The sequence below is a fragment of the Rhinoraja longicauda genome, chromosome 37, assembly GCF_053455715.1.
Source record: "Rhinoraja longicauda isolate Sanriku21f chromosome 37, sRhiLon1.1, whole genome shotgun sequence".
Taxonomy (NCBI): domain Eukaryota; kingdom Metazoa; phylum Chordata; class Chondrichthyes; order Rajiformes; family Arhynchobatidae; genus Rhinoraja; species Rhinoraja longicauda.
Window position 1 is genome coordinate 17,970,757 of NC_135989.1, and position 27,189 is coordinate 17,997,945.

Genomic DNA, 27,189 nt, shown 5'->3' on the forward strand with positions numbered 1-27,189 from the left:
ATAACTGCAACCTTCCAATCTCCAATTTGCATTTCCTTGCAGTGTCTTGTGGAATGTAGTTCCCTAGCACACAGGTTAGGTTCCCCTTCCCCAGTCAGATTTAGTTTGGCATAATTGTACAGAATGGGATCTACAGCTTGTGAGGTCCATGATTTTTAAACAGCAAAACATGCAGAAAGCTATTATAAAGAACTGGCTTTGTATGGTCTGCAAAAAGACACACAATAAACAGATAAAAGCACAGTTATTTACCCTTAGCTGAAATGGAGTAATTGTTCGCATTCTGGAAGAAAAAACACAGGAAACTGGAGAGGACAAGGAAGGGTGGGCCAGAAGGAATGAGAAAGAACAGAGTTTGAGAGAGTAAGAAGTAAGAAACATAATGCTGATACACAAGGTGAGCCCCTACCCAACAAGGTTCCCTTCCCCCCAGAGACCATCCACAGAGCTCAGCATTAGCCCCACCTCAATGATACATTAACATCTTAGCGCCATTTAAATTTAGATCCATTTAAAACAAAAAAATGCTTATTGCAAGCCGACTGGCGTTCAGCAGAAGGCTAGCCTAGAGTTGGTTAAGTGCTCTTTGAACAAATCTGGATAATTGATGCTGCCTTGCAAATCTAACCAACTGCTCCTGTCGGGCTCCAGGTTAATGCCTTTACTTTGGTTACATTAAAGACAATTTTCCCACTGCATTAAATTTGGTAATGAACAGAGAAGGTAGACCAAAATAATGGAATACTTAAATGCCATCTCCGAGAATTTTTTTAATTCAGAATGATTATCAATGAAACAAATTATTGTCACTTTAAGAAATTGGAAATGGAAAAAATTATTTGGGGAAATATATTTTCTGATAACAACAGCTAAAGCACAGAGGTGGCCACAAAAGAAACCCCAAATATTCCCATCTACTCCAGTGTAGAAAATAACTGTTTGGGAGATGGATCCCAGGTGATAATTTGGGCAAACACTGCTTGTTATTAGATTTTAGACAGGCAAGTACTGAGAGACTCCTGAATCATAGGGAACATCAAGAGAGAGCTTGATAGACCTCTTAAGGATAGCGGAGTCAGGGGGTATGGGAAGAAGGCAGAAATGGGGTACTGATTGAGAATGATCAGCCATGATCACATTGAATGGTGGTGCTCGCTCGAAGGGCCGAATGGCCTACTCCTGCACCTATTGTCTATTGTCTATAACATCACGTCTGAACATCTGTGGGTGGTCATTATATTTCAAGACACGTCCTGAAAATGAACATCATTGAATCATGCTGACTAATACAGCATGTAAACTGGCCCTTCGGCCCACACCAATCAATCACTCATTCGCATTAAGGACAATTTACAGGGGCCAATTAACCTCTAAATCCAAGAAGAAATGGGTGAGGTTTCCTTCTCTCCAGAGATGCTGCCTGTCCCGCTGAGTTACTCCAGCATTTTATGTCTATCTTCGAACCACACGCCTTTGGGATGTGCGAAGAATCTGGAGCACCCGGATTACTATCCATCCTGTTCCTGCCCCTGACAGAAAGTTTAGTTTAGTGTACCGAAGTACAGTGAAAAGCTTTTGTCGTGTGCTAACCAGTCAATGGAAAGACAATACATGATGACAGTCGACCAATTCCAGGGCACTTCAGAGGACATTTTATGGGTTTACCTCATTGCTGTGGAGGGGGGGGGGGGGGGGGGTGACATACAAGCCAGAAGAGGCAAGTAAGGTAGATTTCCCCCGTGAAGGGCAAAAGCAAACTATTGAGTTTTTAAAAACGACATCTAGTGGTTTTGTGGACACCATTAGCAAAGGCCCGATGTCTTGCTGACATTTCCAGATTAACAATTCTGGTGGGTTTTGAACTTGGGTCTCCAAGTTCTCAATCTTCTAACTTAGCCACGGCACCACCTCAACACCCACAATTCTGGATAGTGCACATTAGCAAGCAGTCTTGACAACTTTCCTCTCCTTGGTCTTTGCTCACTGGACACAGGGAAATGGACAGAGATGGCAGCAGAAGAGAAAGAAACAAGGATGGGGACCATTTTGAAGCGGTCATTTTGAATATAGGGAAATGGAAAATGTAGGCTTTGATTAACGAACCCCCCCCCCCCCTCAGACTCCCACCATCCCCACGTCTTTACTCTGCTGGATAACTTCCAGGAATTGTTTCACCAATTCCAGTCAGTGATTCCATGTCAAATTTCAAAAGGTGTTGGATGCAACAATGAATAAGAGTAAGCCAAAATTTAATGCTACTACATCAGAAGTTGCAGTTTCAGTAGCCTGGGTCATTATGAAGTTCTCCAGTAATTGCAGGCTCAGTTCACTGTTTGATGTAATTGAAAAATAGCAATGGCCTACAATTGCAAACACAAGGGAAAACTCAGACTCCGAGCATCTGCTGAAACTGCAGATGTGACAACAGTTTTGGTTTAGAAATGAAATTCAAAAGCACAGAAATTTGTAATGACATTGTAAGTTAATAGCTTTAGAGTGCTGCTTCTACACACACCAAACGTTATCTGAGCAAACTGCACTATTAAGGTTATAAAAAATTCCCAGAGAGGAGCTACTTTATCGACCTTGTTTCTCAGCCTATATCAGTAATGAGGCATTAGGACCACTGAAATGCTTCAAGTAGTATCCATAAAATAGCGTAGAAAATACTTTTTTTTAAACACTGTTGGCTCTCTATCATAGAGAAGGCAAAGAGTATAAATGCAGATGACAGAATGGATAATCAGTGGAATAAATAAGTGATGTTACTTACTTCCCCCATGCTGGGATTATCAGCTTTGTATGCATTAAGTTTATCGTGAATTAGATTTGCCAGGGCTGCATTCATTTCTGGGCCCCTAAAGAAACAAATTTTTTTTAAAAACAAATCACAACTCAAGCAATTAGCTTCCTGCAAGTTTTAGGAACAGAGAAGCTGTGAGCGAGAGGGGATAACATTAGCTCCAAACCTTGTAGTTTGTCAAAGAGGGGAAACCGAGAAGGCTACAGAACGCTTCATCACACAATGCTTTAGCTGCAGAAATCAAAACAGTGATACACTACTCATACAAACGTCACTGCTGAATTGTAGTTTTGGTTAGCTAGCTCAGTGAACAGTCAGTCAAGTGAAAGCAGCTTAAATATGATGCTGTTTTCAGCCTTCAAAATAAGCATTGTTCCCCAGGCCTCAACTTCACTATTTCAACCATTTTCATCTCAAAGTCATTCAGCATGAAAGTAGGCCTGGCAGCCCACAGGGTCTATGCTACCAACCACCCATCTGCACTAATCCTGCATTAAACCCATTCTCTGTAGGAAGGAACTGCAGATGCTGGTTTACACTGAAGATAGACACAAAATGCTGGAGTAACTCAGCGGGACAGGCAGCATCTCTGGATATTCTTCTTTCCAGAGATGCTGCCTGTCCTGCTGAGTTACCCCAGCATTTTGTGTCTATCTTCACCCCATTCTGCACTTTTATCTTATTCACACCGCCTCCCTCAGATTCATCTATACACTGGGAGCAATTTAGAGTGGTAAATTAACCAACCAATTTGCACATCTTCTGTAGGAAAAAAACTGCAGATGCTGGTTAAAATCGAAGGTAGACACACAATGCTGGAGTAACTCAGCGGGTCAGGCAGCATCTCTGGAGAGAAGGAATGGGTGACGTTCCGAGTCGAGACCCTTCTTCAGACTGAAAGTCATGGGACAGGGAAACGAGAGATATAGACGATTATGTCGAGAGATAAAGAACAATGAATGAAAAATATGCCAAAAGTAACGATGATAAAGGAAACAGGCCATTGTTACCTGTTTGTTGGATGGAAACGAGAAGCTGGTGCGACTAGGGTGGGGGAGGGATAGAGAGAGAGAGGGCAACTTGGGTGGTTCCTTCATACTCATTGTTTACTCTGAGTTTAAGGAGCACCTTAAGTGATCAGGTGCATAGCAGAAAAAATGCCTTTGACAGCACAGCCAACAACTGTAGACCAGAGGGGGCAATACTATCAAATAAGTCTCAGGATTAGAACTAGAAGCCAATATGTGTAGGAAGGGTCTGCAGATGCTGGTCTACACCCACGATAGACAAAAAATGCTGGAGTAACTCAGCGGGGCAGGCAGCATCTCTGGAGAGAAGGAATGGGTGATGTTTTGGGTCGAAATTAGAGTCTGAAGAAAGAATTACACAGGCCTTTGTACCTCAATATACTGGGCCATGGCACTTGACTTGACAGAAAGCAAACATCGATGGCAATGAGATTTCTGAACATGCTTACTTTCTGTATCTCACAGCTGGATATTCCTTCAGAGTTTCACACAACGTTGCTATCTGTTCAGCCATACCCTCCAGCAAGGTGCTGTTGCTCTTTGCCGCGTGAGAATTGAAGAGGTGATGAAATGAATCCATTGAATCCAGCGAGTACACCTTTTGGAGATTACACACACAGAACATGGATCAGTCAAGAGAATTAACGCAGAGACCTTTTAACAAAATAAAAATGAAAGTGTACTGTTGACATTGCAATAATTTTTTTTTAATGGAAAGCAAAAATATTCTGAAGTATATCCAGAATAATTAATTTCAGAAGTTTAGTTTAGTACTGCATTAAAAAAAAATGGACAAATACAATTGTCCCTAGAGTGTGTAGGATAGTGTTAATGTGCGGGGATCGCTGGTCGGCGCGGGCTCGGGTGGGCCGAATGGCCTGTTTCCGCGCTGTATCTCTAAACTAAACAAAACATGTGCTGATGAAATGAAATCCGTGCTGCTGCTTTGTGATGGGTCCCCAAATTAAATTACTCACCCCCAAAATACTGCAGAACGCCATCGTTTTGGCAGCACAATGCATTTACAGATACATTAAAGTGTTTGATTCGGATATAAACGAGAAAATAACAACTGTAATAATTAACGTTATGAAGCCAAATCAAATTTTCTCACATTAAAATTTTTTTAATGCTGCAGTTGTCCAAATGAATATTGTTAATTTATTAATCACTACAAGGCATCACTTTTCACTTTGTTGCAGAAACAAAACACGACAGGCAGGTAGGTCCTCAGAGTGAAATATATTTCAATTTAATTCAAAATGCAGAGACATGAGTGGTGAATGTGACTATCATTCTTCCCCACATCCAGCAGCATCAGAAATGGTGCACAAATCAATGCCGATTCAGGTATGCTTGCTGCAGTTACTCACTTGGGATTCAAGAGGAAGAAAAGATGCATGTATTTCTTTGAGAGTTTTGATTACTTTTGTGCATCGTGATTTTCCAAGCTCAGTAAACAGGGACTCGGGGCAGGCTGCAAGAGAGAATTATCAATGAAATTAAAAAAACAAATATTCTGATTAATGCTTATCCTAATATTTCAGGTAGATTACATCAACTGGTGCAAAGATCCAAAAGAATAACAGCAAGTCTAGTACTCAAAGGTACCCCGCACTGCCCACTTCCGTTTCCTTTCCAAAATCCACACACAGGACTGTCCCGACAGAGCCATTGTTTCTACCTGCTGCCGTCCATGAAACCCATCTCCACAGACCGTGATCCTTCCTATCCCTCTTGCTCATTCTCCTCCTGATTGGGAGTTGAGAGGGAAAGATAGATCAGCCATGACTGAACGGTGGAGTGGACTCGACGGACTGAATGGCCTAATTCTGCTCCTATGACATGAACTTGCATTAACTCATTGGAAAAGAGAACTTGGGCTATGTAGGTTCTACATAAAAGGAAAATGTCAGTACTTAAACCAGGACTGCACTGAATACAATACTTCTGCATGTCTTTATTAAAATGTATACCAAGCACATTTTAATAAAGTTTAGAAATATCAGGTCATCTGTTTTCTGAAGTAGAAACACTTCAATTCCAGAGATATATTCTTTTCCTTGCCTTCCACATGTTTTATTTCTAATACTGCAACCCCTTGATAAATTATATTAGGCTCTGCCTCGATTAGGCTCTGTCCAAAACCAGGGGCCACAGTTTAAGAATAAGGGGTAGGCCATTTAGAACAGAGATGAGGAAAAACTTTTTCAGTCAGAGAGTTGTGAATCTGTGGAATTCTCTGCCTCAGAGGGCAATGGAGGCCAATTCACTGAATAAATTCAAGAGAGAGCTAGATAGAGCTCTTAAGGATAGCAGAGTCAGGGGGTATAGGGAGAAAGCAGGAACGGGGTACTGATTGAGAATGATCAGCCATAATCACATTGAATGGCGGTGCTGGCTCGAAGTGCCGAATGGCCTACTCCTGCACCTATTGTCTATTATCATATCATATCATTTATATACAGCCGGAAACAGGCCTTTTCGGCCCACCAAGTCCGTGCCGCCCAACGATCCCCGGACATTAACACTATCCTACACCCACTAGGGACAATTTTTACATTTACCCAGCCAATTAACCTACATACCTGTACGTCTTTGGAGTTGTCTATTGACTGCGTTTGTAATAACCATTCCATTAAGTAAACATAAGATGAGATACAGTTTCAATGATCTGAAAACCATATTATCATGAGAAATAAATTTCTTCTTCCACCAAAAATAAAAAGACAACCATATTGTATTAGAAACATTTGCACAGGTAGCCACGTTCCAGAATCAATATTGCAAAGTATTGAGAACTGCCACATGTATATTTAAGTTGGTTTTGGTTCACATGAGCTTAAGGAACACAATCAAGAAAACTTTAATACTCACTGTCAGTGAAGAACACGTGGGCTGCTTTGTACATAAACGTTGGTGTGTCTTTGAAGTCATTAATCAGGCATCGCACGGACTAAAAGGAGGAAATAATAGAACTCAGGACAAGAAGAGGTGCAAACTTTGCTCATGTTGTACTGAGTATGGCTACGAGTCAGTGGTGCACTTTGGTTTAGTTATGGCACTTGGCTGGCATTGCAAAGATTGAACATTCTAATCCTATAGGGGTTGCACAAGATATCCACCATATTATTGTCAAAATCCACAGGTTTTCCTGATTACATCTTTCATCAGAACACTATTGAGCCCCAATTTGTCATAATCCGTCTTTCCTTTTACAATACTAACTCAGTTTCAGTTTAGTTTATTGTCATGTGTACCAAGGTACACTGAAAAGTTTGTTTTAAAGGAACAATTGAACCAGAGGAAGGGGATTTATGTTAAATTCTGTCAAAAGGCCCGACCCACCAAAGAATGCGACCATACCAGTGTAGAAAAACAAACTCATCAAGCAGGTTGCTAATAATCCCTACACTTGTTGTATCAGCTCACAGAATCAGGATCATAAAACAAGATTGCTGTACACAGTGCAACAAAAAGCCGAGCAAAACAAGCACATATTTTTGTTGACGACATTTACAATCATTAATCTGCAATCCTGCAATAATCAGAATGCAAAACCAATTTTAAAAAATCACCCAAGCCTTCAAGGAAAGTCCCTCCAACGTGCATAAAATTTGCACTGTGATTTGGTACAACCCAATTTATTTAAACAACAAAAAGTGGCAACACTCTTACATTGATAGTGCTGTACAGTACAGAATTTTTGTCAATGAAGGCATTTGTTCAAAAAACAGTGGACAGATAGATTGGGTAACACAGATCAAATTATATTGGATACTCACATTTTCATGGAATCACTGTACCTTGTACACGTGACAATAAACCAGCCAACCACTAACTGGAAGGAGATATTTGTTTATTGTATTCTACCCGCAAGTGGTAAGCCCAAGTTTCAATGATGTAGTAGGATAGATGTAATGTAATAACAAGGAAATGCACATGCTGGTTTGTACCAAAGATAGAAAATGCTGGTGTAACTCAGGAGGTCAGGCAGCATCATTGGACAACATGGATAGGTGAGGCTGAGGGCCGGGTCTGAAAAAAGATCCCCACCTGAAATGTTGCACATCCTGTCCATATTCTCCAGGGTACTGCCTGGCCTGCAGTTACTCCAGCATTTTGTGTCTTATACAGGATAGATAAATGTGTGAGCAGACCACATCAATCTGCTGCTGAAAATATTTCATGGAATGTGGCTGAAACATTCAAACTCCATAAACTTAACAATAAAGCCACCATTTTTCCGAGTTTGATAAAGTGAAGGCACCAACTGATCAAATACGGCAATGTTATTCAGCTGTAAGTAGAAGCTGCATTTCTCAAATTCTTACTGATCTCCGAACCTTACAGCTCGGTATGAATGTCCATTGTAATAGTTAATCTTGCCTGCTCTTCACCAGATAATTATTTCACATCTTGTGTAGAGAAGAATTTACGACCCTCAATGCCCCAGGAATAATTTAGCATTACAAACATGTTTAAGCCGATTTATATTGCTTAATAAATCTAATAATGTAAATGGCTTCTGGCATTCAAACGCCCCACATCCGGCAGCAACCAGGCAGCAAAATGAATTTGCTAATCCCTGCCCAAACTTAACCTAAAGTTGACGAACTGATTTACGACAAGAATTTGCTTTCAAATGTGGGGGGAAAAAAACGAGGCACTAGAAGGGTGGCACAGTTGCGCAACGATAGAGTTGCTGCCTTACAGCGCCGGAGACCCGGGTTCATTCCCGACTATGGGTGCTGTCTGTCTGGAGTTTGTACGTTCTCCCCGTGACCGCGTGGGTTTTCTCCGAGATCTTCGGACTCCTCCCAAACTCCAAAGATGTACAGGTTTGTCGGTTAATTGGCTTGGTATGTGTAAATTGTCCCCAGTGTGTGTAGGACAGTGTTAATATGTGGGGGGTCGCTGGTCGGCGCGAACTCGGTGGGCTGAAGGGCCTGTTTCCTCGCTGTATCTCTAAACTAAACTAAGAAGACAAAAGACAAAATCAAGTTTCAAATTGGATATCTGGTCCTTCATGAGGGTGGCGCAGATAACTCTACTTGACGATTGTCTAACCCCCCCCCAATATGCTTATAACACAAAAACAATTCATCTGGAACTCTGTAGCATTACCATTTTTAAAAAAATAACATAATTTTTTTTTAAATAGCAAAATCAAAATTTTATTCAGAAAATGAAAAAATAAAACTGCAGATTCTGAAAATCCGAAAAAAGGGGAAATTGCTGGAGACACTCTGAGGTGAGGAAGTGAACGTTGAAAGAGAAATATGTAAAGATTCAGGCTGAACACCTTCAACATTCCCTCTGGTGAAGCAGCAGTCCATTTGTATTTCTCCCAATCTACAGAGCTACATTCAGTGCTCGTGATGTGTCTTCTCTCTTTGTCAGAGAAACCAAGAAGATTTATGCGAATGTTTAGGAAAAAAACCCCAATCACTTGCCACTTTAATTCTCCAAACCATTCCCACCCTGCCGTCGACTTTTGATTTCCCACAGCGTCCCAATGAAACCCAGTGTCGGCTTGTGGAACAGCACCTCGTCTCTCATTCAGCTCTCAGCACTCAATTAATTCAGATATTTCATCATCTTTTTCCCCTCATGAACTGTGTGCATCAGGATGTTGCAAAATGAACCATCTACGCTGCAGAATTTGTGTGTGTATGTGTGCGCGTGTGTGTATGTATGTAGGTATACAGGGGGGGAGGGGAAGAATAGAGGACCCGGCATGGGGGGGGGGGGGCACCCTGAGGGAGGGGGAAGAACAATGGGGTGGGGGAGGAGGGGGGTGAAGGGGGGGAGAACAAATGGACAATGGGGACCCGGCCTGGGGAAACCGCTGGGTGGGGGGTGCGGGGAAGGGGGAAGAACAAGGGAGGAGTCAGCGCAGTTTATACCTTTATCAGCGCCATACGTGGCCACTATTTACATACATTAGATCTGCAAGCAAAGAATTTCACTGTGCCTTGTCACATGTGACAACAGAAAGTATTCTATGTATGTATGTATGTATGTATGTATGTATGTATGTATGTATGTATGTATGTATGTATGTATGTATGTATGTATGTATGTATGTATGTATGTATGTAAGCAGTCACTCAGATACTGGGTAATTTTTGGAAGTGCTGTACAATGGGATATTACTGAGTATTGTTAAAGTCAAGTCACTATGGAAAATAGGAAGGCATCGTAAACTATTACCTCCAACATAGGCAGAAGAGAAGTTAACTAGTAGAGAAGTACACAAACAGAATGGCACACTACACTGTCACAGCCCCTTTAAATACCATTTCATATATTAAAGTCATAGAGAGTGATACAGTGTGGGAACAGGCCCTTAGGCCCAACTTGCCCACACCAGCCAACAATATCCCAGCAACACTAGTCCCACTTGCCTGCGCTTGATCCATATCCCTCCAAACCTGTCCTATCCATGTACGTCTAACTGTGTCTTAAACGATGGGATAGTCCCAGCCTCAACTACCTCCTCTGGCAGCTTGTTCCATACACCCAATACCCTTTGTGTGAATATTACTCCTTTGAAGAATCCAAAGTACCCATACTGCACACACTGCCACTACACAAACAACAAAGCAACAGTGCTTTCAATTCTCCCAGCTGCAGCATACAGGCTTCCTCTACTCATAGACAAAACTCCCTGTCCTATCTCAACCCACCAACTCAGTGCTCACTGACTTTCACCAACTCTGGGTTTGACCACACACAGTCTGTAAATTATTATCCATGCTCAAATATTTCCTTGACCTTTTCCCTCCCTACTATCTTCCTTGCATAATGCAGCAAACCTTAAAATACTGCAATCCAATTCTAGCCTTAACCACATTGTCCAAGACTTATTTTATCCCACCTTTGATCACTTTGTTCCCAGTTGCCTCAACCCAAATTGAAACACACTCCACATATTTCTTCTTCAGGATACTCCTAAACACTCTCCTCTAATGTCTACGTAGAGTGGTTAGCAGTTCCACATGTTTGATAATCACACCTGTGAGGTGCTTTGAGCACCAACTTAAAGATAACAAGTTCAAGTGACTACTGCACGCAGGCAGTTATCAGCAGCTGTGTAATGCAACGGATTTCTCCATCCAATACAAACAGAATTTCCTGCATTTAATACGTAATTACTGTACAAATCAAACCTACTGAATGCCCTCTCGAGGAGAGCACTGTGACTTTTGTTCTAGGGAGTGGAGGTTCTTTCTTAGGCAAATATAAGGACATATACATTGCAGAGCTCTATTGTACACAGAGCACACAGTGGTCTGTGTGGTAATGCTGAATGTTTATACTTGCAGCCTGCACTCAGCACATGCCTTTTCTGATGGCGTGATCAGGTAAATAGCTTCCAAACTTGGAATCGGTTCCCTCCGTTTATTGATATCTTCGACAACTGGAATTAAAAAAAGGGATCAAATGAAGTGATAGAGTTCTAAGTATCACGATATGCTCCAACTTCTGTGCAGGAGACTACTAATATGCTAAACAGATTCTATATTGTTGTTAGTGGAGCAGACGGAATGTGCAAGAATGAAGTCTGAAGAAGGGTCTCGACCCGAAACGTCACCCATTCCTTCTCTCCAGAGATGCTGCCTGACCCGCTGAGTTACTCCAGCATTTTGTGTCTATCTTCTATATTATTGTTATGCAATGTCTTTTATTACATTATAGCTAAGGAGCAAATGTTTGCTGATTAGAAATGAATTGTGATGTTAATATTTCACAGCAGTACAAATAAAGGAGTACTAATTGGCTTATCCTGGCAGAAATCATACACCAACTTTAACAAATGCATACACATTTATGAAAATAATTGAGGGAGAATATCAACATTAATTGTAACTTTGAAAAAAAATTGAATCTCCTGCAGGATCCTAAATTTAAAACTGTTGCAAACAGTATAGTTCAGGATTGATTGCATCAATCTGCTCCTCTTCAAAATGCGTTGTACAACACTGAAGTATGCAAATAGCCTGTTTTAACTATTTTACATTGTGGCTCAATTTACTTTATTAAATTATAGCCAGAAGCAATGGTTCAGTAAGATTGTTTTCTGCAGGGATACACATGGCAATTTGGCACAAGATGGAAAACTAGGAATTAAATTAACAACAAATAAATGGGAAGTTTGTAATGATGGTTTATGGATTAATGGCAACTGCTGAATAAACTCAAGATTGCTTTCTCTGGTGTTGGATGCGGAGGGAGACCTGATAACAGTATATAACACTGTTTTTTGGCATAGATATAGTAGACAGTCAGAATCATGTTCCCACAGGTTGGAGATGTCAAAAACTAGATGTCAAAAACTAGAGGGCACAGCTTTAAGGTGAGAGGGGCAAAATTCAAAGGGAGATGTGCAAACCAAGTTTTGGTTAATTACACACACACACATGGGTGCCAGGAATGCATTGACAGGGATGGTGGTGGACACAGATACAATATTGGCATTTAAAAAGCTTTTAGATAGGCACATGAATATACAGGGAATGGAGGGTTTGGATCACACGCAGGCAGAGGAGATTAACCTGCTATCATTTTGAGTATGGATATTATGGGTCAAAGGCCTTGTTCCAGTGCTATACTTTTCCATGTTGTGTTAATTTTAGAGGTAAAAGTTATTTATATCTAAAATGAGCATTTGCCAAGTTAAATACAAATTTGTTGCCGGAAATACCTCCATTCTCTCAGTGGTAGGTCGTTCATGCAAAGAGCAATTTGTGGAGTGAGTCGTGATTGTGGAGGTTCCTTTTGCAATTCACAAGATTATGCACTGTACTTCACCAGACCACTCTTGAACTACTTCTTATGAAGTCAGGTCAATTGTTGCATTGTGGCTCTGCTCTACTTACTGGTTATGCCATCTGCCATTATGTCTGACATCTTGCAGCAGGAAGACAGGATCCTCATGCTCAGGTGATCCACCAGCAGCACCTAGTAAAGGTTTAGACAAAATCACAACCAAGTACAAATTGAAACTTCACAATTTTTTAATAAAAGTGTAAATCTAGACAAAACATCCTGAGGAGGAAGGAGGAGACTGGTGTGTACATGTGGTGAAAGGCCTGTAATTACGTATGGGACAATGGAAGACATCAAAAACTGAAGGTTTTTGTGCTCAATATTAAATTAATCAATTTTGGTTAACTCAGTCATTAAACTCCACCATAACCCAATAACAGACTTATATTGCCCCAGTTCCAAATTCTACAATATTTGCACTGGAGAAGTTGAAATGAATGCCAAAGGCAACCCCTAATGTTCCCTCTCCACGCCAAAGCATTCACACCGTCTCCACTCACACTGCTGTCACAAACCTTCCATTCTCCGTCCTTCTTCAAATTCTTGATGACTCCAGTTAAAATTTCTACGAGAGAAACAAAAAAGATCCAGTTAAGTTGCCAAAAACTGAAGAAATGGGCAAATTTTTATTTTGCAATGAGGACAAGGGCAATATCAAAACGATAATGGAGGGTTGGGGTTGGGTTATATTCTTAACATTATAAAACCGTACAAATCTACTCAATTAGATCCAAATACAGAAATTTCAATGTTCAAATAACCCTCAAGAAATTGTGATTCAGGCCCTGAGTATTCCCCTGAAAGAGAAAATATTTTTCCAATGAACAGAATCAGCAAGAGTCAAACCAATTATTTTACAAAAATTATGCTTGTGCACATTATAATCTGTTTTGTACACATGGAGGAGGTTGAAGGGATTTTGCTAGCTGCAGTATAAATCAGTCACAATTGTGCAGATCAAATTACATTAGAGACTAAAGATGGACAAAATGCTGGAGTAACTCAGTGGATCAGGCAATATCTCTGGAGAAAAGGAATAGGTGATGTTTTGGGTCAGAACTCTTCTTCAGACTGAAAGATAGAGAAGGCCTTCCATGAGAGTAATCACACAGCATGGAAACAGGCCCCTCAGCCCAACTCATACACAAAAGGACACAAAGTGCTAGAGTATCTCAGCAGGTCAAGCAACATCTCTCACCTATCCTTGTTCCCCAGAGATGCTACCTGACCTGCTGAGTTACTCCAGCATTATATGTCCTTTTCTACACATCTCACTGCTCCACAACAATCGCCAGGGTCCCACCATTACTGTACAAGCCCTGCCCTGGTTTGACATACCAAAATACAACAATCAAAAATCCCCAGCACCTGTGCTAACTTGCACTAAATTTAATTCATCCCTCCACTCCCATGCTTCTTGGCCAACAGAGCACTGACCTAGTTAAGCAATGCCTCAATTTTCAAATACCTACCAGCTGTCACCACTGTCTAACCACTGTCTAACTTCCAAACCTGAATGTGTGCTTCATCATTCCTTATCGGTCAGTTATCATAATCAAGATCTTTAAACATTCCTTCGCTTACAATACACCCTTTAAAAATTACCGTGATAGGGAGAGGCTAATGAGTAGCAGGAATGCTCACAATGTTGAACATTCTTGTTTTTGCGGAAGCAACAACTGCCCAGAGTGGAGATTACTGAGTGTTTCCAGCAAAACCTCTCTCTTTGCTCAACCACTTGAAGCATCTATTACCCAGTAGAAGGGAAATCCTTGGGGTATTTAAATAGGAAAACCAATAGCAGTATCTAAAACACACTGGCAACAGAAAACATCCAATTTAAAGGGCAAGACACTGTGTAATACAGCAGTTAAAGAGACAACACCCCCGAGAAATGCAAAATATGTAAACAGTTGGCAAATATTTTAATTATTTTGTCAGAGGGTGGTGAATCAGTGGAATTAATTGCCACAGATGGCTGTGGATACCAAGTCATTGGGTTTTTTAAGACGGAGATTGACAGGTTTTGGATTAGTACGGGTGTCAAAGGTTATGGGGAGAAGGCAGGAGAAGTGGGTTGAGAGGGAAAGCCATGATTGAATGGCAGAGTAGACTCGATGGGACGAAAGGCCAAATTCTGCTCATATGACTTATGACACCTCCAGAAAGTTGGAATATGCTCACTTCAGCACTACCCTGCAACTTCTAACTAAACTGCAAGTTAACATTAGTTATTAGTTTAGTGTCACTTGTCCCAAGGTACAGTGAAAAGGTTTTTGTTGCGTGCTAACCAGTCAGTGGAAAGACGACACATGATTACAATCGAGCCATTTACAGTGTACAGACACATGATAATGGGAATAACATTTAGTGCAAGGCAATGTTCAGTAAAGTCCAATTAAAGATAGTCACACCCACAGACATAAGGCTATGTTCGTTCTCACCAAACATGCACATTGCAAGAAACAAACAACAATTTTGACAACACCCTCTTCCTCAGCTATCCATTACTCACAAATTCTACTCTAAACCCTAATTCTACTCTAATTGCCTTAGAATTCTGTCACCTTGCCCCTGCCAGTTAACCCCCAAATGGTGGAGCTCCAGGTTCTTGTATTCCTTTCCTTAACCTCTCCACTTTCCTCCTTTTTAACTATTCAGCTCAAATCCTGCCGCTTTAACCATGTGGAATTGGTCACTGGCAACAACACCATCTTTCTGCTGAGGCTCCAGGATGTTTCACTATATGAAATGCAACAAAATTAGAAAAGTAATCACTACATCAATACAAATACTGAAACTCTCTACCCAGTAGTACTGCATTAGTACCGTCACTTATTAGGTTTGATGTTTAATAGGTTGATTAATTCCATAAATTAAATGAATAACCACTTTGAACAGATCCAATTAGATAGTTACACTGCAACATCTATTTTGGATCAGTTTAAAAAGTAATAAAAAACAGTTGTACTTTTCCCCACAATGTTTAGTGAATGTACAGGAAAGTTGCACTCTAGAGATTTCCCCTACCCCTCCCCTACCACACACACCCACTCTTCTTCGACGGAATATAAAGTGGGAGCAAGCTCTCCAGCGACTAGAACAAGATAATGGTAGAACTCTAACACATTGTTGGCTGACGGTAGTTCCTCAGATTCAAGAAAGGTATGTAGGTTAATTGGCTGGGTAAATGTAAAAATTGTCCCTAGTGGGTGTAGGATAGTGTTAATTTACGGGGATCGCTGGGCGGCACGGACTTGGTGGGCCAAAAAGGCGTGTTTCCGGCTGTATATATATGATGATGATGATGATGATGATGAGAAAGGGCCGAGCCCAAAACATCACCTATGCATGTTCTCCAGAGAGCCAAGTCAACAGGTCAGGAGCAGTCAGTGTAAATGGATATCGTCTACCAGACTCACGACAAGTTCTTGCAGTGAATGTCACACCATGCAAAATCTTTTGATCCTCCCACCAGTTTAGGGCAGCCCCCCCCCCCCCCCCCCCCCCCCCGAGATACTCCAGCACCGAGTCCTTTTTAGTAGTATCCATTCCTTGCTTTAGCAATATTCTCTGTGACCACATATGTTGTTGAAAAACAGACCAAACTATCACTTCTGCAGGAACTAAAATATTTAAATTTTACCACACAAAAATAATTTGAATTCAACCCAAAGACGTACAGGTATGTAGGTTAATTGGCTGGGCAAAATGTTAAAAAAATAGTCCGTAGGGTGTAGGATAGTCTTAATGTGCGGGGATCGCTGGGCGGCGCGGACCCGGTGGGCCGAAGGGCCTGTTTCCGCCCTGTATCTCTAAATCTAAAAAAACCCCAACATAAAATAGGCTACTGAAAAATAAGAAATGCTGCAGATGCTGGAAATCTGAAATAAAAACAGAAAATGCTGGAAACCCCAACATCAAGCAGGTCAGACAGCACCCATGGAAGATAAATAGCAGATATTTCTGGTTGATGACAGTTTATCAAAACTATTTATTATAAAACATGCTATGGAACAAAACGATCCACAACAGCGAACATTCTTCAATGTGTAGGAAGGAACTGCAGATGTTGGTTTTAACCGAAGATAGGCACAAAATGCTGGAGTAACTAAGAGGGACAGGCAGCATCTCTGGGGAGAAGGAATGGGTGACGTTTCGGGACGAGACTCTTTAGAACATTCTTCAATGTTGGTCTTTATCCTTCACGTTTCACTTCAAAATGCTTTTGCAATTCATGACTTGGAATTTCCAGTCAAATAAATGAAAGCTCTTTGTTCACGGTTTATTTAAACTCCAGACATATACTTAATGCAACAAGGTATTCAATTATTATGTTCACACATTTATTCTTGTATAGGAAGCAACTGCAGATGCTGGTTTATATCAGCTGGCTCCACCCTTATTGTCGACCCTAATTTGTTCTGATCTTTTCTCACCTCCAGTTTATTCCCCCCCCCCCACCCTCCCAATACACAGCCCAGCCATCACAGATTCAACATCCAATCCATTTTCAGCTTCCACTGTATCAGAAAGGCTAGAAGTATTGTTAAAGATGCCTGTTCCCGTGGCTTTTTCTTTTTCTCCCCTACCTTTTGGGAGAAAATACAGGAATTTGAAAACTTATGTCCAGATCCAAGAACAGATCCCCCACTGCTATCTGACTCCTGAAGCAATCACAAGTGGAGGGTCTAGGACCAGAGGTCATAGCCTCAGAATTATAGCATGTTCCTCAAGGAAGGAGATGAGGAGGAATTTTTTAGCTCTTAGGGCTAATGGAATTAAGGGATATAGGGAGAAGGCAGGAACGGGGTACTGATTGTAGATGATCAGCCATGATCATATTGAATGACCTACTCGTGCACCTATTTTCTACGTTTCTATGTCTAATTTCTTTAGTCAGAGGGTGGTGAATCTGTGGAATTATTTGCCACGGAAGGCTGTCGAGGACGTCAATGGATATTTTTAAGGCATGGATTCTTGATTAGTACGGGTGTCAGAGGTTAAGGGGAGAAGACAGAATGGGGTTAGGAGGGAGAGATAGATCAGCCATATAGATCAGCCATGATTGAAACATCAAACATCTGCAAAATACTATAATGTAAATGTTCTGCACAAACACTCAAGACTACAAATGTCATACTTAGTGTTTTTTGCACTTCCAGTAACAATTCAATGAACGTTTCACACAATTCCTACCAAGATCTCAATGATATCACTAATGGCGAGAGCTTTAAAAGTAGTTCCAGGAAGCTCTTAACATTAAAGTCATGTGATAAGAACTGTCAAAACCATTACAAACTCGAAGTATTTTAAGTGAAGTTGCAAGATGTTTATTTAAGTGACCATTTTAAATGTTCATGTTAAATGTTCAATTAAAATAGCAGGGAAAGCAATTTTGAAATTGAAATTTACTGTTTCAGAAAAAGGAACAACTAAAAGAAGTTTCCTAGTTCTGCTATAGGTGAGAAGAATGACGTACACGGTTTGATACTTTGTGAAGACAGAACATAACCATGTCATTGGTGAAGCAATACCAAAATTAGGTTCACTCCTAGCTTATTAATAGCAGGGTTGTGGGAGAGGTTATAAAATGACTAACTCAAAGTCACTGAGTATGTAGGCAGCACTCACGATAGCCAAATCCATTTCCTTATAGAAACATAGAAATAGATGCACGAGTGGGCCATTCGGCCCTTCGAGCCAGCACCGCCATTCAATATGATCGTGGCTGATCATCCAAAATCAGTACCCCGTTTCTGTTTTCGCCCCAAATCCCTCGATTCCTTTAGCCCCAAGAGCTATGTCTAACCATTTCTTGATAACATCCAGTGAATTGGCCTCCACTTCCTTCTGTGGCAAAGAATTACAGATTCACAACTCTGGGTGAAAATGTTTTTCCTCATCTCAGTCCTAAATGGCCTACCCCTTATTCTTAAACTGTGACCCCTGGTTCTGGACTCCCCCAACATAGGGAACATTATAATAACATTGAGAAGAACTTATGCAAAATTGTTTTAGAATAAAATAATTATCCAAAGCATATCTGTGGGATATTTACCACTAATTGTCTCTTCAGCAACCCTCCAATTCACATCAATGTAGCCACTGAAATCTCAATGATGATAATGAAACAGACACGATATTGACATACTTCCAAAGCATTAAACAGGATTGTGCTAAGGCTCCAGAATAATTAAGGGAGGGAGTAAATATTATTGGTGACGGGTGAACGATCTGTGGCGACAGCCCAGGGCAATTTGAATTCAGTAGAACGATACAGCTAACCCACATGAAATTAAAACACTTTAGTTTCATTGGTATTTTGCCATAGTGATATACTAAGCTGTTGAGAACCCCCCTCCACCCCCCAAGAGCCAACTTCAGTCAATTAATGAAACATGAGAATTACCAATACCGTGATTTTACAAACAGTTATCCAGCTTGCCTTCATTCTTGGGAATACTCAGGATGCAATTAATACATTGTGGAATTCTTCTGTGCAAGACAGGCAGGCTTATTTCAATGCACTCAAATTGCACTGCAAGTCCCTTGTCGAAGGATAGGTTTTGCATGAAGAATGGACTGATGGAAAATTAGCTCTGTCACAGGAGACCTGGGGTCAGCAGTAACACTATCTCGCCTTGGGGCTCAGTGCTCCAAGGGTTCCACAAAATGGTTCTGAATGCACATCTCAAATTATTTCAGGATACTTCAAAGCTTTTTACATTACTTTAAGTGTCTTGCAATTTTCTTACATAAAATGTTAAAGGATATTGTGAAACATCCAGTCATAGATCGCATGGGAAGGAAAATCAAATGAGTGCACAGTGTTGGTGAGTTAGTATTATCTGTGGTGGCAAGAACACAAGCAAATAAAATGAAACTTTTATAGATACCAATTACCCTGGATTCGGCGCAGCTAGTTAAGCATAGCTTGTTGGGTTATGAGTAGACCGTGAAATGAACCGGAATTCACCAATTGATCAGGTGCAGAAATTTTGCAAAATTGGGAAAGAAAGCTGAGAAATTAAACGGTTTAATGGTGCCAAAGGCAAAGTAGAGGAGAAAAATGGACAGCGTAATGACAGTTAGGCTACATAGGCACAGCAAAGGGGAGAACGTTTCAGGGGTCATTAATGGATATCTGGTTACAACATATCCTGATGAATCAAGGTTTAAAACTGCACTGTACTTTGGCACCCATTTTAAAATCTGCACCTTAGTGTTCAATCTCTCCATCTGAATCTGAATGACCTTTATTGTCATTCAAAATGAATTGAACGAAAATCATTTGCCACGCAGCCACAACAGTACAGAGTAAAAGACACAAGACACACAATTTTAACAGTTGATCTGTCTCCACATCCTAGCCACAAACACTTCAGAATGTCCGAGATCCAACATCAAGTTAACTACTGTCCACTGCCTCGACCGTATTCTCTAAAATACTTTCCCAAAAGATTTTCTTTCCCCCTCTTTTAAAGAAGCCTCTAAAATTACACCAATAGAATTTTTGGTGATTCAACACAACTGTCTTTAGGTGTAAAATTTGACATTTAACTACATTGGATATGTTAAATTGTTAAATGGATACAAATTGTTGCTTTGACTGGATAATATTCAGCAAACAGGGACATGTGTGCGGTGTTAACAGAGGGTCTGGGGAAGAGGTCTGAAGGGCATGGAAAAATGACATGCATTTTAGTGAACGGATTAAGTGTGACTATTTGGAATCCAAGGTCACAAAAAATCACGTATCTGGAGAAGATATCCAAATCTTGTTGTCCAAGGCCCACAAGTGATGTGAAAACAAGAATAAGGAATTGGACAGATTGTTTTCAGCTACAGTACCCCTTTCACTGTGTGGGTACAGTACTGCACCAGACCAGAAGAGGTTGAGAGTTCAAGACCAACTATAACAAACGGAACCATAAGGCATTGAAAAATGTCATTGTTCTGTAATCATTATTCTGCCCAGAAAAACCTGGCCACACTTGGACACTATATCATTCCACACCTTCAGTGAATATACATTCTATTTCTCATCTATCTACAATTCCAACAATCCCCCCTCCAGCAAAATGAAAATATAGCTTTCAGATGCTACTACCAATTCACCTGAAGCTCACATGCTCTTGCCCCTTCTACTGCCTCCCCCACATTTTGAGATTACTTCTCCTCAACAGGCAAGTTATATTTTAATTAAGAAATCTTAGTCTCGAATTTCTAAATGAAAATAAAAGCTGATGAACAAAGGGGTGGCTGATATGAGACGCCTCCAATTGCACTGAACCCCACTGAAGAACCCTGATATAAACATTTCACTAACTAATTGGGAATAATGCTCATTGGGGGAAGGTAACTTTTTCTTCCACTGTGATTCACACCCCCTCCCAAAGAGATCTTTCTGTTTCAAATTACAGTATGTTTTTTTTAGGCAAGTGTAATTTAACGGTGCTGCATTTCACAAGTTTTGCAAAACAGGAAACATTAAGTTCAGAGCCGATAGGCTTATATGATTCTATCGGGAGAACTGCAGGGCCATCCGACTCCTTCCCCTTTTTTATTTAAAAAACACATTTGTACCCCCTTAGTCCAGTGCATATAAACAAGTATATAAGCAGCAGAGCAGCAGCGGAGTGATGGCAATGGGTGCATGCCCTGGGCCAGCTGTGGAAAGCCCAGGACCTGCTCCATCCATCAGCCCAAACACGTGCAGCACGGTGGCGCAGTGGTAGAGTTGCTGCCTCACAGCCAGAGACCCAGGTTCTACCCTGTCTCCGGGTGCTGTATGTACGGAGTTTGCACGTTCTCCCCGTGACCCGTGTGGGTTTTCTCCGGGTGCTCCGGTTTCCTCCCACACTCCAAAAATGTACAGGGATGTAGATTAATTGACTTGGTATCACTGTGAATTGTCTCTAGTGTGTGTAGGATGGTGTTAGCTTGCAGGGTGATTGCTGGAGGGCACGGACTGGGTGGGCCACAGGGCCTGTTTCCGCACTCTATCTTTAAACGAAACTAAACCAGTAAATGGCTTGTTTCTCTTTATGACAGGTGTTGTGTGAAGTCATGTTACATGTACAGGTATGTAGGTTAATTGGCTGGGTAAAATGTAAAAATTGTCCCTAGTGGGTGTAGGATAGTGTTAATGTACGGGGATCGCTGGGCGGCACGGACTTGGAGGGCCGAAAAGGCCTGTTTCCGGCTGTATATATATGATATGATATGATATGATATCAGTGAGGCTAAATTAATGTAGTCATATCACAGATAGCCACAAAGTGCTAGAGGAGCAGGCGGGCTGACTGACTGACTAAACGGGCTGCTGAAGGGGGAGGACTCCCCCCCCCGTCAACATGCCTGAAGAAGGGTCTCAACCCAAAACGTCACCTATTCCTTCTCTCCAGAGATGCTGCCTGTCCCGCTGAGTTACTCCAGCACTGCGTGTCTCTCTTCAGAATTACTCCAGTACTTTATGTCTCTCTTGACTGAATTACTCCAACACTGAGTTACTCCAGCATTTTATGTCTTTCTTTACTGAGTTAGTCCAGCACTGTGCCTATCTTTACTGAGTTACTCCAGCACTGAGTGTCTATCTTTACTGAGTTACTCCAGCACTGAGTGTCTATCTTTACTGAGTTACTCCAGCACTGAGTGTCTATCTTCACTGAGTGTCTATCTTTACTGAGTTACTCCAGCACTGAGTGTCTATCTTCACTGAGTGTCTATCTTTACTGAGTTACTCCAGCACTGAGTGTCTATCTTTACTGAGTTACTCCAGCACTGAGTGTCTATCTTTACTGAGTTACTCCAACACTGAGGATCTATCTTTACTGAGTTACTCCAACACTGAGGATCTATCTTTACTGAGTTACTCCAACACTGAGTGTCTATCTTTACTGAGTTACTCCAACACTGAGGATCTATCTTTACTGAGTTACTCCAACACTGAGTGTCTATCTTTACTGAGTTACTCCAACACTGAGGATCTATCTTTACTGAGTTACTCCAACACTGAGTGTCTATCTTTACTGAGTTACTCCAACACTGAGGATCTATCTTTACTGAGTTACTCCAACACTGAGGATCTATCTTTACTGAGTTACTCCAGCACTGAGTGTCTATCTTCACTGAGTGTCTATCTTTACTGAGTTACTCCAGCACTGAGTGTCTATCTTTACTGAGTTACTCCAGCACTGAGTGTCTATCTTTACTGAATTACTCCAGCACTGAGTGTCTATCTTTACTGAGTTACTCCAACACTGAGTGTCTATCTTTACTGAGTTACTCCAGCACTGAGGATCTATCTTTACTGAGTTACTCCAACACTGAGTGTCTATCTTTACTGAGTTACTCCAGCACTGAGTGTCTATCTTTACTGAGTTACTCCAACACTGAGGATCTATCTTTACTGAGTTACTCCAGCACTGAGTGTCTATCTTTACTGAGTTACTCCAACACTGAGTGTCTATCTTTACTGAGTTACTCCAGCACTGAGTGTCTATCTTTACTGAGTTACTCCAACACTGAGGATCTATCTTTACTGAGTTACTCCAACACTGAGTGTCTATCTTTACTGAGTTACTCCAACACCGTGTCTCTCTTCACTGAGTTACTCCAGCATGTTGTGTCTATCTTTGCTGAGTCTGTGTCTATCTTTACTGAGTTACTCCAGCACTGTGTGTCTTATATTGGGTGTAAAGCAGCACCTGCAGTTCCTTCCTACATAACGCCCTGCCCGGCCCGGCCCGGCCCAGCGCCCGGTAGCTCCGACATCCCCGGCGCTGCGCTGCCCGCCCGCCCGCAGAGGAAGCCGCACCCGCCCCGCCCCGCGCCGCGCCGCTGAGAGCTCGGACAATTACAACAACAACAGCAGCGACGGCGGCGGTAACCGGAGGCCGGACGACGGCGACTTACTTTCCCCGACCACCGCCTTCAGCCCCGCCGGCGCCATCTTGGCCTTTCCGCGTCTCCGGAGGACGCGTCACTTCGCCGCGTGACGTCACACCAGCGACGTCGTGGGTTTCGGCGCGACGACGTCGCCGAGCGGCGTGTGACGTCAGCTTTGTGTGACGTCACGAGGGAGAGAGGGAGAAAGACCCTGTCAATATCAATAGTCGTTTATTTGTCACATACACATAAATGTGTAGTGAAATGAAACATTACCCGCAGTTGAAACATTAAGACCAATAAGAATAATCAATAAAAATACAATAACACATACAATCATACACTAACACCAAACAAAAGAAACATCCATCACAGTGAGTCTGCACTCTTGAATTGGAGTGGCGTCCTGGCACGTCCTTCCAAGAAGATCTACTCCAGGTTCACAGCCAGTGGTGGTGGGAGTTTCTTCCCACAGGCTATCAGGACTGTTAACTATTATAACTCCAGGGACAAAATTTTCTTTTCTGTACTAATTTTAATTTATATGCTGTAATTGTAACTTTTTTTTGCACAATCCGCAGGCATTGCAACTTTCATTTCACTGCACATCGTGTATGTGTATGTGACAAATAAACTTGACTTGACACTCAAGTAGCCAGTTGCCGCAAAGCAGACAGATTCTTTAGCCAGAGGGTGGTGAATCTGTGGAATTCATTGCCACAGTCGGCTGTGGAGGCCAAGTCTGTGGGTATTTTTAAGGCAGAGATGGAATAAAGGTAGAGTTTAGATGAAGTATGTGGCACCACCCCAGGCACGCACCCATTATTATTCTCTACAGAACAACGTGAAGACTGATTACCATCAATGGCTAAAGATGCTGGAGTAACTCAAAATGCTGGAGTAACTCAGCGGGACAGGCAGCATCTCTGGAGGGTAGGGATGGGTGGGTGGCATTCCGGGACGACACCTTTCTTCGGATTGGTTAGGGATAAGGGAAACGAGAGATATAGATGGTGATGTGGAGAGATAAAGAACAATGATAAGCAAAAATGTAACGATGATAAAGAAAACAGGCCATTGTAAGCTGCTTGTAGGGTGAAAATGAGAAGCTGGTGCGAAATGGTTTTACTTAAAAATGTAAAACCTTTGCCTCTCCATGGTGATAGGAACAATGACCTGCCAAGGACCCTTCACGTTACAAAGTTGCATCTGTCCACCAGAGGGAGTAAGCTGCTGGAGATAAAGTTCAATAGCAGTTTAAACTTGAGAATAAACATTGAACTTGTGAGTGTTCCTGAGATAAGATTAGCTGGTGGTTCAAAGGCACACGGCTGATTTAGAGAGGAGGAGTCGAGGGATACTGTTCCTATCAGATTATAATTCTGGGGACACAAGGTTGAAATTATGCAAAGGGGAAATACGTGGAAAGATTTTGTTATCTTGAGACTGGTTAACATCTGGAAATCTCTCCTTGGGCAGGAGGTGGAATTGAATAAGTATTTGAGAAAGAATGGTCGGCGGGTCGTGGGGACAGAGCGGGGAATAGGACTGAGAGCAGGGGAGAGTGAAACAAGAGATATGGAAGAGTACAAAGATGGGAAGCAATGAGAGAGGGTGCTGCAGAATCTTGTTGGAGAAAACTTCTTCAAAGTAGACATACCTTGAGATTTTGCAGTGGAGCAGATGAAATGTGCAGAAAGGAACTGCAGATGCAGCATCTGTCGTTCCTACAACCAACATCTGCAGTTCCTTTCTGCATTCACCCTATCTATTCCCCCCATGATTCTATAAGATTTACAGCTCCTTGTCTGCCCAAGTTCTCCCTAAAGCTCAGGCCCTTGTGTCCTGGCAACATCTTGTAAATCTTCACTGAACTCTCTCCAGCCCAATGTAACATTTCCCATAGCAGGGTGATCGAAGCTGAAGACAATACTCCAAGTGTGATCTCACTAACATCCTGTACAACTCTAACATTTTCAAAATTAGACTATTAGATTGCAAATGTGAGGGGTTTTTCCAGATCAAATCCTTGATTAGGGTTCTTAAAATAGCTGAAGAATTGTCCTGACCTGAAATGTCACATGGCTCTCCACTGCCTGGCCTGCTGCGTTTAGTTTAATTTGGAGATACAGCACGGAAACAGGCCCTTCTGCCCACTGAGTCCACACCGACCAGTGATCCCCGAAAATTAACACTATCCAACACACACTAGGGACAATTTACACTCATACCAAGCAATTAACCTACAAACCTGCACGTCTTTGGAGTGTGGGAGGAAACCAAAAACCCCACGCAGGTCACGGGGAGAACGTACAAACTCTGTACAGACAGCACCTGTAGTCAGGATCGAACCCGGGTCTCTGGTGCTGCGAGGCAGTAACTCTACCGCTGCGCCACCGTGCTGCCCAGTTCCTCCAGCACTTTGTTTTGCTCAACTGCAGTTCCTTGTGCCTCCATTGTGCTCATTTTATTTATTAACTTTAGCGAGAAAGTATCTCCTTGCATTTTATTTTGCTGAAGTATAATTGTGAGGGGGGAAGGATTTATCCAGGCAAATGGAAATAATCAGTCAAAGAACCAGCAGAGGCTTGCAGGTTCAATTGCCTCATTCTGTGCTCTGATTGAAAAGCATACCCATTCAATAATCCTCAGACACAGTTCAGCACTGTCACACTGCAATGCCTTCTCTTCCCATGTATTTAATTACATGAAATTTTAATTAAATGTCATTGCATTGATTTTTGAATATTCCTACTCTGGCTTAAAGAGGTTTTCTTGACTGAATGGTCTTAATTGTATCATGCTCAGAAATGGTTCCCCCATCTGGCGATTTCATCGATATGCAACACTTAAATTCTCTCAGATGAGTTATTTGCATGATATGTGTTAAATAATGAAACTCTCCGACTGAGTTGATGCTTCAATTAAATTAAAATTTACGCTTCAAGGAGATTTCATAAGTATATTCCTGTTTGAATACTAAGCACTCTGGGGCTTGCTTCCTGATATTACTACTGAACAATGTAAAATAATTCACTTTTAATAATGACGGGAGGTATTAAAGTCAACATCTCAAATTTCACTGTTGATATAATGTTTTCTTTACTGTCACTCACCAATGTGTACACTGCCCAGTGACCTGTGGGAAGCGGGGGATTCGTTCATCAATAAATCAATGATATGGACTGTACAATAAAGGGGTCAACTCAGGCTGCAAGCCACATGCAGCTGCAACATTTACACCTTAATTATTAATTACATTGGCCTAGGAAATAAAGGTGGGTCAATGATTGCACTCAATGCTGTTGAACTTTTCTGGCCCAGAAAGGGAACAATCTAAACCAGTCGTTATAAGTTCATAAGTGTTAGAAGCAGAATTCAATCATTAAATGGCAGAGTAGACTTGATGGGCTGATTGGCCTATTTCTGCACCTATCATTTATGAACTTTGTATGAATTACACAACATGCCAAAAAAGTGGCTTTGACGGCATTAATCAGTGAATACAAAGATTAAGGCTTTTTGAATATCAAGGAGAATCCATGAATTTAAAATCTTTTTAAAACCAAGTTGATTTCCTTCACTTATTTTTCTTCTTGACTTCCTTTCATCCTTGAAGATGCGAGAATA

At 41.5% G+C, this 27,189-nt stretch overlaps 1 protein-coding gene across 1 annotated transcript in view; it reads right to left on the minus strand.

Annotated features, from left to right (window-relative positions):
• Positions 1–23,690, minus strand: part of stxbp2 (syntaxin binding protein 2) — a 40,692-nt gene extending 17,002 nt beyond the window's left edge. Inside the window, exons 1-8 of the mRNA XM_078429649.1 lie at positions 23,587–23,690; positions 13,182–13,231; positions 12,717–12,798; positions 11,181–11,257; positions 6,709–6,787; positions 5,205–5,308; positions 4,281–4,429; positions 2,774–2,858 (exon numbers count right to left, since the gene is read on the minus strand). Of these exons, the coding sequence (XP_078285775.1) occupies positions 2,774–2,858; positions 4,281–4,429; positions 5,205–5,308; positions 6,709–6,787; positions 11,181–11,257; positions 12,717–12,798; positions 13,182–13,231; positions 23,587–23,623 (663 nt within the window). The 5' untranslated portion in view covers positions 23,624–23,690. The remainder of the gene's footprint in view (positions 1–2,773; positions 2,859–4,280; positions 4,430–5,204; positions 5,309–6,708; positions 6,788–11,180; positions 11,258–12,716; positions 12,799–13,181; positions 13,232–23,586) is intronic.
• Between the last annotated feature and the right edge of the window lie 3,499 nt (positions 23,691–27,189).